General features: G+C 48.2%; 1 protein-coding gene across 4 annotated transcripts in view; it reads left to right on the top strand.

Moving 5' to 3' along the window:
- The window catches only part of C5H7orf57 (chromosome 5 C7orf57 homolog), a 154,692-nt gene that overhangs the window by 114,880 nt on the left and 25,951 nt on the right, over positions 1 to 13,861 (top strand). For all 4 annotated transcript variants that reach the window (XM_063922646.1, XM_063922647.1, XM_063922649.1 and 1 more), the window contains one exon: positions 2,675 to 2,837. In XM_063922646.1, coding sequence (XP_063778716.1) covers positions 2,675 to 2,837 — 163 coding nt within the window. The remainder of the gene's footprint in view (positions 1 to 2,674; positions 2,838 to 13,861) is intronic.

Raw genomic sequence — 13,861 nt, 5'->3', positions numbered from 1 at the left:
TTAAGTACACAAATCATAGACATCAGATTCATGTTACAGTTTCCAGATCGTAGACCGTTTGTAAAATGAAAAAAAGTATTAGGAGATCATTTGCGAGGGGAGGGCGAGATGTCAACTGCCTAGGGGCCTCCTCGAGGTTTAATCCTGCACTGCAGAGGACCCAAGACTAACCCTTGTGGTACTATATCTGATAGGTGAATATTGCTCAAGGTGCATACACTCTAGGCAATACGATCCATGTTTTCCATACCCTGCCGTGCGGCTGATATAGGGCCTAATACAGACTGGAACACTGCAGCGCTTGCAGTCTGATGCCCGGTGTAGTGTGCACATATGCAGAAGCCGCACTGCGCATGCGCACACACGGAGATGCGTCGGCTTCTCACTTGTGCGATCGCCTCTGCTTGATTGACAGGCAGAGGCGGACGCAGAAGGAGGCGTTGCGGCGGCATTGAGGATGGGCGTGTCCGGACCATTTGCGGGCTGCGGTTTTTGCGGGACATCACACGCAGCCGCTGCGACCCTAAACATGGCGAGTAGCCGCCTGCTGCGAAGACATGGAGCTACTCGTCAGGTGCGAAAGCATTGCCGCTGTGCGATGTTTTTGCACGTCTGCGGGGTAGGGCCTGGCATGCGGGGCAGACTAGCCCTGTGCTGGGCGTCACTCTGCATGTCAGAGATTTTGATCGGAGATGTGTGGCTTTTTTTTTTTTTTTTTTTTGCACATCTACAATCGGCTCTGAATCACCCTCTTAGTGTGTGTACACTGTACAATAGTACAAGCGACCTCATGCCACGGCCGGCCTCCATACATGCAGCTTTGGACCTTAAGTCTAAATTGAGCTGCATACACAGGGGTACAATAATAATGCGCTGGTCTGCACATCATTCGTTTGCATCATACACACTGGATGATATTGTAAACCGTATCGCTCAGGAGGGTAAAAATGAGCAATATTGACAATATTGTCTAGTGCAGGGGTGGCCAGACTTTTTGAGCCGGTGATCTACTTTGAAAGCTGAAGAGCTTTTGTGATCTACCTAGGTGGGACAATAAAAGGGGCGTAGTATAACAAAAAGGGGTGTATCCTTGCTGCACAGGGTGTAATGACTGTCTCGCACGAAATCATGCATTGGCCCCCACAGGTAAAAACCTCAAACACATATGCCCCTCACAGTGCCACATATGCCCCCACAGTGCAATATGCCCACAGTGCCAGATATGCCCCCATAGTGCTGCTCACCGTTTTGCTGCTGTGGTGAAAAGAGCACCTCTCCTGCCTGCCGCCCTGCCCCGGGCCCTTAGTCTGATCCCCAGCGGTGACGGCAGCGTGTATATCTCAAATCAGGCGCTGGTCCGCGAGCTCTGATTGGCTAACAAACCGGCGCCTGATTTGAGATATACACTCCGCCGTCACCGGCGAAGAGCAGACTGAGGGGCATGGCGGCAGGCAGGAGGCGCGTGCACTGTGCTCTCATCTCTGTGGATGGGCAGCGGATCGCGATCGACTGGTTGCATGTCCGCGGTCGATCGCGACTGTTTGGCCACCCCTGGGCTAGTGTGTATGCTCCTTCAGACATAGACTACACTTGGCAATTTATATAAATGTAGCCTCTAACTCTGAGACATTATAGTGACAAATTAATTTGCTATGGAACTTGGTAATCTTCTGACAGATCCTTATTAAACGGCTTAATTGTAAGTAACCAATGCTAAGTAAATGGTCAGAAATAATCATTGTATATACAATCCTATCCCTTTATATTCTGACTCTAGGAACCACTTTTTTTTTATTTTATTTTATTTTTATTTTTTTTCCTTTTTTCTTGTTCAATTATCCTACATGTGTGTACAGATTTTCTATATGCAATTAAAATATTAAGCAATACAGTGGTTGTCAAACCTGGTATAAGGAGGACAAAATATTGTAGAGTTCAGGAGCCAGTGAGAGAAATCTTTGTGCCAACTTTGGTGCAACTGGTACATCCAATGAGAAGCAATCCTGATTAGATAAGCATTAAGCAGAATGCAGCCAAGTAGACCTTTGCCTTCCCTGTCTGTGTAAAGCTAGTTATTGACTTACTGCACCTTATTGCAAAAATGTTGTTGTACATTTTCAAATGTACTTTCATCTTTCTTTATATTAGCAGCAACGTTTACTACTGTGCATGCAGCCATTCCCGAGCGTCGACTAGTTAATTCTTTCACATCTTCAAGCTTGTGTTGACTGAAGACTAGATAATTGCATATTACTTATGTTGTAAGCTGCAACACTAAAACATATTGGAGGGAGATATTTTACTTTTTCTGAGGGAGAGATCGGCATTACAAATAATTTTTTAGTATGAGATGTGTGGGGTGTAAGTTTTTTTTTTTTTTTTTTTTTTTTTTTTTTTTTTTTTACATTAGTAATGCACATTTGTCCACATTTAGTGAAGTGCTAGTTAGCCATTGATCTGTGTGTGTGGGGGGGGGAGGGATTGATATGTCTATAGATATACTGTAGATATTATAATGTTAGGCGGTAAGTAAGAAGAGACTGTCTTCTATCTTAAAGCATATTGTTGAAAGGTAACAGAATGCTATGTAAGTCACCCTTTATGCAAGTAACTCTTCATATTTGAAATGCAATTGATTGGATTGTTTTGGGTTTATTATAATATATCACAACAGCGCACCACTGAGAAATGTCCCAGACTACATGATTCATGAAGAATATGATACGGAACAAATCGACCCGAAGTATGAGGGGAAAAGGGGCCCATTTGACTTTGACCAAAAGACCATGTGGCAACGTGACTCAGATGATAACGAAAATGGCAACCATGACAAAAAGGTATTGTGTTTTAGTGGTGTGTGTGTGTGTGTGTGTTTGTGTTTTTTTTAATCTAATGGCTCAAAAATTAAATTCAAGACCTATCCCATGCAATAAAACAAGTAAACATCAATTTTCACTGATAATACATTGTTTGGGTAATGTTTTATTTCACATTTTATAATTTGAGTAGTGTTTGCAGAGTGATATTGTAGGTCCTGAGTCATACTTGTTTTGAATACAACTCCGCGAATTACAACTGGAATGCTAGTGCCACTATATGTACCTCCTAACATGTACAGATGTACCTGGGCTTAGTGTTGGTACACATTGCAGCAACGTGATCACAAAAAGTGTGCTACAAATGGGCGCGTGCATTTGCATAGGAAATTAATGGAGATGGGTGTGACTAACTGGACACGGCAAAAAAAACGTTCTCGCGATGCATGTGTACACATTGCAAGATAGATGAGGCACGCTACATCTGTGCACACCTGCCACTGACAATAATGCTATTATAGTGCAGACTGATTGCATATATTGCGAAGAAATACACATGGAGGGGCTGATTCTGAGTTGCACATTGCTGCAACCGCTTTTGTGTATTTTGCTATAATTGCATCTGCGACTTTACACGAATGCTAGAAGGAGCTCTTCTATTACAAGTGTGTGTCTGAGTGTGCAAGGACTGAGACATCCACTTTGTGCATCTTTAGATGCAGCTATTGGTTGCCCCATCAGCACTTGCACCATGCCCATGCTAGGTGCAGAATCTCTATCTGACACAAGAGTAGGAGCTTTGTCCCACGACAGAGATGGGACAAGTTTGCAACCAGGTGAGAAAAGAGAACCCTGTATTGGAGCATGGGCTAGTAGGGTGTCCAGGTTACTAGATTGTATGTACAGATGTGTCCTCCTACATCTAGCCTCAATATGACACACAGCATGAGATGCCTGGCACGAGTGAGACGCGTGGTCTTGGTCACAACTTGGACTCGCCAGCAGACACTGATTAATTTGCGATGCGACGCTTGTATATTTGTTTGCGAGTCTGTATACACCGCACAGCAGAACTTAGCATGGTGAAAAAAGTCACTGCCTGCTGCATCGTAGCACTTTGTATACAGTTTCAGAGACTCTGTTGCACACAGATATAGGGGTATATTAACAAGAGTTGGATCCATTCCGACATGCAGTTGTCGGAATGAATCTGACAACCCCTATCCAATGGACGGCCAAATCCGACTGTTGGATTTGGCCGTACACAGTCCTGTCAGGCCAGGGGAGCAGAGATCGGCGGCCGTGAACGGGAGGGGCTGGCTGCGGGGGACATGTGTGGAGCGGCAGGGGTAGGCGCTGCAGGGAGAGAGGTGCCTTCGGGGGGGGAGCAGAGATCGGCGGAAGGGGCTGGCTGCGGGGGGACATGTCTGCGGCGGAGGGAGGCACTGCAGGGAGAGAGGTGCCTGCGCCTTCCCCCACCACCACAGACATGTCCCCCCGCAGCCAGCTACCCCCGCAGGCTGTCGATCTCAGCTGCCCAGCCACTTGCAGCACCGCTTGTCTCCTCATCTCAATCCGACTTGTTTTCAAGTTTGATTGGGTTTGTCGGAAAGGGGGCCAAAACCTGTCTGATTTGGCCCCATTTCTGACAGAAGCCCGTGTATCGGCGGCTATTCTGCTGTTCGACCTGTTTTCCAACAAGTCGGGAATTCCTGACTTGTTGGAAAAAATCAGCCCCTATTGAATAGGTCAGAACCCCTTCCGACCTATTTCTGTCGGAAGCTGCCATCTTTCCGACAGTTATTGAATACACCCCATAGAAGTGTCTTGTATCCAATGAATCGGCAGTCTGCTGGTGCGTCCCAGTCATGTTGCGTCAGATGCATTTTTTTCAGCAAAAACGCCCAATGCTAGCAGAGTCTCACAGTGCCTGGTGTGCCCAAAGGGGACTGTTTGGCTCGGCTACAAAAATGATGTATGAGAACACATCTTGCTGGGTGTATGTGCTTTATATATAAAATGTATCATCCTTTGCAGATACAACAAGCCTGCAGAAGACTAGCTCCACTTATCATACAGTGTGTGTGTGTGTGTATATATATATATATATATATATATATATATATATATATATATATATATATATATATATATATATATATATATATGTGTGTATTAGAGATGAGCGGGTTCGGTTCCTCGGAATCCGAACACCCCCCCTCCCCCGAACTTCACCCATTTCTCTAACGTCCTAAGTGGATGCTGGGGACTCCGTAAGGACCATGGGGAATAGCGGCTCCGCAGGAGACTGGGCACATCTAAAGAAAGCTTTAGGACTATCTGGTGTGCACTGGCTCCTCCCCCTATGACCCTCCTCCAAGCCTCAGTTAGATCTCTGTGCCCGAACGAGAAGGGTGCACACTAGGGGCTCTCCTGAGCTTCTTAGTGAAAGTTTTAGTTTAGGTTTTTTATTTTCAGTGAGACCTGCTGGCAACAGGCTCACTGCATCGAGGGACTAAGGGGAGAAGAAGCGAACTCACCTGCGTGCAGAGTGGATTGGGCTTCTTAGGCTACTGGACATTAGCTCCAGAGGGACGATCACAGGCCCAGCCATGGATGGGTCCCAGAGCCGCGCCGCCGTCCCCCTTACAGAGCCAGAAGACAGAAGAGGTCCGGAAAATCGGCGGCAGAAGACATCCTGTCTTCACCAAGGCAGCGCACAGCACTGCAGCTGTGCGCCATTGCTCCTCAGCACACTTCACACTTCGGTCACTGAGGGTGCAGGGCGCTAGGGGGGGGCGCCCTGAGCAGCAATAAAAACACCTTGGCTGGCGAAAATACATCACATATAGCCCCCAGGGCTATATGGATGAATTTTAACCCCTGCCAGAATCCATAAAAAAGCAGGAGAAACGTCCGCGAAAAAGGGGCGGAGCCTATCTCCTCAGCACACTGGCGCCATTTTCCCTCACAGCTCAGTTGGAGGGAAGCTCCCCTGGCTCTCCCCTGCAGTCACTACACTACAGAAAGGGTTAAAAAAAGAGAGGGGGGCACTAATTAGGCGCAGTATTAACAATACAGCAGCTATAAGGGGAAAAACACTTATATAAGGTTATCCCTGTGTATGTATGTATGTGTGTATATATATATATATATATATATATATATATATATATATATATATATATAATATAGCGCTTTGGTGTGTGCTGGCAAACTCTCCCTCTGTCTCCCCAAAGGGCTAGTGGGGTCCTGTCCTCTATCAGAGCATTCCCTGTGTGTGTGCTGTATGTCGGTACGTTTGTGTCGACATGTATGAGGAGAAAAATGATGTGGAGACGGAGCAGATTGCCTGTAATAGTGATGTCACCCCCTAGGGGGTCGACACCTGAGTGGATGAACTGTTGGAAGGAATTACGTGACAGTGTCAGCTCTGTATAAAAGACAGTGGTTGACATGAGACAGCCGGCTACTCAGCTTGTGCCTGTCCAGACGTCTCATAGGCCGTCAGGGGCTCTAAAGCGCCCGTTACCTCAGATGGCAGATATAGACGCCGACACGGATACTGACTCCAGTGTCGACGGCGAAGAGACAAATGTGACTTCCAGTAGGGCCACACGTTACATGATTGAGACAATGAAAAATGTTTTACACATTTCTGATAATACGAGTACCACCAAAAAGGGGTATTATGTTCGGTGAGGAAAAACTACCTGTAGTTTTCCTGAATCTGAGAAATTAAATGAGGTGTGTGATGATGCGTGGTTTTCCCCCGATAACAACTGATAATTTCTAAAATGTTATTGGCATTATATCCTTTCCCGCCAGAGGTTAGGGTGCGTTGGGGAAACACCCCCTAGGGTGGATAAAGCGCTCACACGCTTGTAAGGGCTCTACCCTCTCCTGAGATGGCCGCCCTTAAGGATCCTGCTGATAGAAAGCAGGAGGGTATCCTAAAATGTATTTACACACATACTGGTGTTATACTGCGACCAGCAATCGCCTCAGCCTGGATGTGCAGTGCTGGGTTGGCGTGGTCGGATTCCCTGACTGAAAATATTGATACCCTAGATAGGGACAGTATATTTTTGCCTATAGAGCATTTAAAAGATGCATTTCTATATATGCGTGATGCACAGCGGAATATTTGCCGACTGGCATCAAGTCTAAGTGCGTTGTCCATTTCTACCAGTAGAGGGTTATGGACACGTCAGGTGATGCGTATTCCAAACGGCATTTGGAAGTATTGCCTTAATAAGGGGAGGAGTTATTTGGGGTCGGTCTTTCAGACCTGGTGGCCACGGCAACAGCTGGGAAATCCACGTTTGTACCCCAGGTCGCCTCTCAACATGAGAAGACGCCGTATTATCAGGCGCAGTCTTTTCGTGGACAAGCGGGCAAAATGTTCCTCATTTCTGCCCCGTGACAGAGGGAGAGGAAAAAGGCTGCAGAAATCATCCAGTTCCCAGGAACAGAAACCCTCTCCCGCCTCTGCCAAGCCCTCAGTATGACGCTGGGGCTTTACAAGCAGAATCAGGCACGGTGGGGGGCCCGTCTCAATGAATTTCAGCGCGCAGTGGGCTCACTCGCAAGTAGACCCCTGGATCCTTCAGGTGATATCTCAGGGGTTCAATTTAGAATTCGAGACGTCTCCCCCTCGCCGTTTTCCTAAAGTCGGCTTTACCGATGTCTCCTTCTGACAAGGAGACAGTTTTGGAAGCCATTCACAAGCTGTATTCCCAGCAGGTGATAATCAAGGTACCCCTCCTGCAACAGGGAACGGGGTATTATTCCACACTGTTGTGGTACCGAAGCCGGACGGCTCGGTGAGACCGATTCTAAATCTAAAATCTTTGAACACTTACATACAGAGGTTCAAATTCAAGATTGAGTCACTCAGAGCAGTGATTGCGAACCTGGAAGAAGGGGACTACATGATGTCTCGGGACATCAAGGATGCTTACCTTCATGTCAAAATTTACCCTTCTCACCAAGGGTACCTCAGGTTTATGGTACAGAACTGTCACTATCAGTTCAGACGCTGCCGTATGGATGGTCCACGGCACCCCGGGTCTTTACCAAGGTAATGGCCGAAATGATGATATTCCTTCGAAGGAAGGGAATTTTAGTTATCCCTTACTTGGACGATTCCCTGATAAGGGTAAGATCCAGGGAACAGTTGGAGGTCGGTGTAGCATTATCTCAGGTAGTGTTGCGGCAGCACGATTGGATTCTCAATATTCCAAAATCGCAGCTGGTTCCGACGACTTGTCTTCTGTTCCTAGGGATGATCCTGGACACAGTCCAGAAAAAGGTGTTTCTCCCGGAGGGGAAAGACAGGGAGTTATCCGAGCTAGTCAGGAACCTCCTAAAACCGAGCCAAGTCTCAGTGCATCAATGCACAAGGGTTCTGGGTAAAATGGTGGCTTCCTACGAAGCAATCCCATTCGGCAGATTCCACGCAAGAACTTTCCAGTGGGACCTGCTGGACAAATGGTCCGGGTCGCATCTTCAGATGCATCAGCGGATAACCCTGTCACCAAGGACAAGGGTGTCCCTCCTGTGGTGGTTGCAGAGTGCTCATCTTCTAGAGGGCCGCAGATTCGGCATTCAGGACTGGGTTCTGGTGACCACGGATACCAGCCTGTGAGGCTGGGGAGCAGTCACACAGGGAAGGAATATCCAGGGCTTATGGTCAAGCCTGGAGACATCACTTCACATAAATATCCTGAAGCTAAGGGCCATTTACAATGCTCTAAGCTTAGCAAGACCTCTGCTTCAAGGTCAGCCGGTGTTGATCCAGTCGGACAACATCACGGCAGTCACCCACGTAAACAGACAGGGTGGCACAAGAAGCAGGAGGGCAATGGCAGAAGCTGCAAGGATTCTTCGCTGGGCGGAAAATCATGTGATAGCACTGTCAGCAATTCCGGGAGTGGACAACTGGGAAGCAGACTTCCTCAGCACGACCTCCACCCGGGAGAGTGGGGACTTCACCCAGAAGTCTTCCACATGATTATAAACCGTTGGGAAAAACTCGACAGGTATTGCGCCAGGTCAAGGGACCCTCAGGCAATAGCTGTAGACGCTCTGGTAACACCGTGGGTGTACCAGTCAGTGTATGTGTTCCCTCCTCTGCCTCTCATACCCAAGGTACTGAGATTGATAAGATGGAGAGGAGTAAGCACTATATTCGTGGCTCCGGATTGGCCAAGAAGGACTTGGTAACCGGAACTTCAAGAGATGCTCACGGAGGATCCTTGGCCTCTACCTCTAAGAAGGGACCTGCTCCAACAAGGACCCTGTCTGTTCCAAGACTTACCGCGGCTGCGTTTGACGGCATGGCGGTTGAACGCCGGATCCTGAAGGAAAAAAGGCATTCCGGATGAAGTCATCCCTATCCTGATCAAAGCCAGGAAGGATGAAACATTATCACCGCATTTGGCGAAAATATGTTGCGTGGTGCGAGGCCAGTAAGGCCCGACGGAGGAAATTCAACTGGGTCGATTCCTACATTTCCTGCAAACAGGAGTGTCTATGGGCCTGAAATTGGGGTCCATTAAGGTTCAAATTTCGGCCCTGTCAATTTTCTTCCAAAAAGAACTAGCTTCAGTCCCTGAAGTTCAGACGTTTGTAAAAGGGGTACTGCATATACAGCCTCCTTTTGTGCCTCCAGTGGCACTTTGGGATCTCAATGTAGTTTTTTGGGTTCCAAAAGTCACTTTGGTTTGAACGAGTTAAAATATCTCACATGGAAAGTGGTCATGCTGTTGGCCCTGGCCTGGGCCAGGCGCGTGTCAGAATTGGCGGCTTTATCCTGTAAAAGCCCTTATCTGATTTTCCATTCGGACAGGGCGGAATTGAGGACTCGTCCTCCGTTTCTCCCTAAGGTGGTTTCAGAGTTTCACCTGAACCAACCTATTGTGGTGCCTGCGGCTACTAGGGACTTGGAGGACTCCAAGTTGCTAGACGTTGTCAGGGCCCTGAAAATATGTTTCCAGGACGGCTGGAGTCAGAAAATCTGACTCGCTGTTTATCCTGTATGCACCCAACAAGCTGGGTGCTCCTGCTTCTAAGCAGACTATTGCTCGTTGGATTTGTAGTACAATTCAGCTTGCACATTCTGTGGCAGGCCTGCCACAGCCAAAAATCTGTAAATGCCCACTCCACAAGGAAGGTGGGCTCATCTTGGGCGGCTGCCCGAGGGGTCTCGGCTTTACAACTTTGCCGAGCAGCTACTTGGTCAGGAGCAAATACGTTTGTAAAATTCTACAAAATTGATACCCTGGCTGAGGAGGACCTGGAGTTCTCTCAATTGGTGCTGCAGAGTCATCCGCACTCTCCCGCCCGTTTGGGAGCTTTGGTATAATCCCCATGGTCCTTACGGAGTTCCCAGCATCCACTTAGGACGTTAGAGAAAATAAGAATTTACTTACCGATAATTCTATTTCTCGTAGTCCGTAGTGGATGCTGGGCGCCCATCCCAAGTGCGGATTGTCTGCAATACTGGTACATAGTTATTGTTACCAAAAAATCGGGTTATTGCTGTAGTGAGCCATCTTTTCTAGAGGCTCCTCTGTTATCATGCTGTTAACTGGGTTCAGATCACAAGTTGTACAGTGTGATTGGTGTGGCTGGTATGAGTCTTACCCGGGATTCAAAATCCTTCCTTATTGTGTACGCTCGTCCGGGCACAGTATCCTAACTGAGGCTTGGAGGAGGGTCATAGGGGGAGGAGCCAGTGCACACCAGATAGTCCTAAAGCTTTCTTTAGATGTGCCCAGTCTCCTGCGGAGCCGCTATTCCCCATGGTCCTTACGGAGTCCCCAGCATCCACTACGGACTACGAGAAATAGAATTATCGGTAAGTAAATTCTTATTTTTACACGGGTCCGAGGCAGACTCGGATCCTCCCGCCTTGCTCGGTTAACCCGAGCGCGCCCGAACGTCATCATCCCGCTGTCGGATTCTCGCGAGATTCGTATTCTATAGAAGGAGCCGCGCGTCGCCGCCATTTTCACTCGCGCATTGGAGATAGGGAGAGGACGTGTGCAGCGTTCTCTCAGTTGTGCTCGGTGTGCTGCAAATATCTGTGCTCAGTGTGCTGCAAATATCTACGTTCTCTGCCTGAAAAATGCTCCATATATGTGCTGCATTGTAGTATATAGTAGGAGGACAGTGCAGAATTTTGCTGACCAGTGACCACCAGTATTATATCAGTACGGTACAGTAGTCCACTGCTCTACCTACCTCTGTGTCGTCAAGTATACTATCCATCCATACCTGTGGTGCATTTTAGTTGTGCGCAGTAGTAGGAGGACAGTGCATAATTTTGCTGACCACCAGTATATAATATATAGCAGTACGGTACAGTAGGCCATTGCTATTGATATATTATTGGCATATAATTCCACACATTAAAAAATGGAGAACAAAAATGTGGAGGGTAAAATAGGGAAAGATCAAGATCCACTTCCACCTCGTGCTGAAGCTGCTGCCACTAGTCATGGCCGAGACTATGAAATGCCATCAACGTCGTCTGCCAAGGCTGATGCCCAATGTCCTAGTAGACAGCATGTAAAATCCAAAAAACAAAAGTTCAGTAAAATGACCCAAAAATCTAAATTAAAAGCGTCTGAGGAGAAGCGTAAACTTGTCAATATGCCATTTACGACACTGAGTGGCAAGGAACGGCTGAGACCCTGGCTTATGTTCATGGCTAGTGGTTCAGATTCACATGAGGATGGAAGCACTCATCCTCTCGCTAGAAAAAAGAAAAGACTTAAGCTGGCAAAAGCACAACATAGAACTGTGCGTTCTTCTAAATCACAAATCCCCAAGGAGAGTCCAATTGTCTGTTGCGATGCCTGACCTTCCCAACACTGGACGGGAAGAGGTAGCGCCTTCCACCATTTGCACGCCCCCTGCAAGTGCTGGAAGGAGCACCCGCAGTCCAGTTCCTGATAGTCAAATTGAAGATGTCACTGTTGAAGTACACCAGGATGAGGATATGGGTGTTGCTGGCGCTGAGGAGGAAATTGACCAGGAGGATTCTGATGGTGAGGTGGTTTGTTTAAGTCAGGCACCCGGGGAGACACCTGTTGTCCGTGGGATGAATATGGCCATTGACATGCCTGGTCAAATTACAAAAAAAATCACCTCTTCGGTGTGGAATTATTTCAATAGAAATGCGGACAACTGGTGTCAAGCCGTGTGTTGCCTTTGTCAAGCTGTAATAAGTAGGGGTAAGGACGTTAACCACCTAGGAACATCCTCCCTTATACGTCACCTGGAGCGCATTCATCAGAAGTCATTGACGAGTTCAAAAACTTTGGGTGACAGCGGAAGCAGTCCACTGCCAACTAAATCCCTTCCTCTTGTAACCAAGCTCCTGCAAACCACACCACCAACTCCCTCAGTGTCAATTTCCTCCTTAGACAGGAAAGCCAATAGTCCTGCAGGCCATGTCACTGTCAAGTCTGATGAGTCCTCTCCTGCCTGGGATTCCTCCGATGCATCCTTCAGTGTAACGCCTACTGCTGCTGTTGTTGCTGCTGGGAGTCGATCGTCATCCCAGAGGGGAAGTCGGAAAACCACTTGTACTACTTCCAGTATGCAATTGACTGTCCAACAGTCCTTTGCGAGGAAGATGAAATATCACAGCAGTCATCCTGCTGCAAAGCGGATAACTCAGGCCTTGGCAGCCTGGGTGGTGTTAAACGTGTTTCCGGTATCCAGGGGCGTATCTACCCATTGGCCAGGATGGCACTCTCCAGGGGCGCCAGCCGAGCAGGGGGCGCCGCCCGATGGTGCCACCCTCGGCCAATGGATGGAATCCCTTAAGCTGTAGTGTCTGGCAATACCTGATGTGCCGAGCTGCCTGTGCATTGCCTGGGATGGAGGGTGGAGGATCGCTCAGCAAGCAGGAGCTGGCGCCAGTGTCCGGCACTGCAATGCACTACAGGGAAGAAACTGAAAATAAACTACAACTCCCAGCAACCCTTGCTGTCGGGAGCTCCCGGAGGCAAGGGCTGCTGGGAGCTGTAATTTTTTTTTTTTTTCAGTTTCTTCACTTAGTTTGGTGCGGTGCCGGACACCGGCGCCAGCTCCTGCCTGCAGAGCGATACTCCGCCCTTCATCCCAGGCAGCTCGTCACAGCAGGTATTGCCAGATACTGCGGCTATTTGCTGGGATGTTGTGGGGTTGGGACTAGGGTTATGTGCTGTGTGGGGAGGTTATGTATGTGCTGGGAGTGGGGGAGACAACTACTATGTGCTAAGGGTGGACTACAGCTATGTGCTGGTAGGGGGATGGGGACTATGGCTATGTGCTGGGAATGGGATGGGGACTATAGCTAGGTGTTGGGAGGGGGATGGGGACTATGGATATGTGCTTGGGGAGGTGATGGTCTATGTGCAGGGAGGGGGACTATGGATATTTATGTTGGCAGGGAACTATTGTTATGTGATGGGAGGGGGTGGGGCCTACTGTATGACTATGTTGGGAGAGGTGGAGACTACGGCTATTGCTTGGGGAGGTGTGAGCAATGGTTATTTACTGGGAGGGTATTATGGGAGGGGGATGGGGACTATGACTATATGACTGTGGGGGCATATCTGGCACTGTGGGAGCACATGTGTTTCTTGCACTGTGGGGGCATATCTAGCACTGTGGGGGCTTATTGGGCACCATGGGGGCATGTGTATCTGGCAATGTGGGGCATATCTGGCAACATGGGGGAATATGTGTATCTGGCACCGTGGGGGCATATCTGACACTGTTGGGGCATATCTAGCACCTTGGGGGCATATCTGGCACTATTGGGGGCATATGTGTATCTGGCACTATTGGGGGCATATGTGTATCTGGCACTGCAGTATTGGGGTCATATGTGTATCATGCCCCCATTTTCATTGGCTATGCCCCATGTGGCATGTGACCACACCCATTTTTTGAGCATGAACTAAAAATGTTTTCTATTTGCACCACTGGGTAGTGCGCTGCACTGCACTTCTGTGCACTACTATTTGATTATACTACCTGGC

The sequence above is a fragment of the Pseudophryne corroboree genome, chromosome 5 (genome assembly GCF_028390025.1).
Source record: "Pseudophryne corroboree isolate aPseCor3 chromosome 5, aPseCor3.hap2, whole genome shotgun sequence".
Taxonomy (NCBI): domain Eukaryota; kingdom Metazoa; phylum Chordata; class Amphibia; order Anura; family Myobatrachidae; genus Pseudophryne; species Pseudophryne corroboree.
Note: the sequence above shows the minus strand (reverse complement) of the source record. Positions and strands in the feature narration are given on the sequence as shown.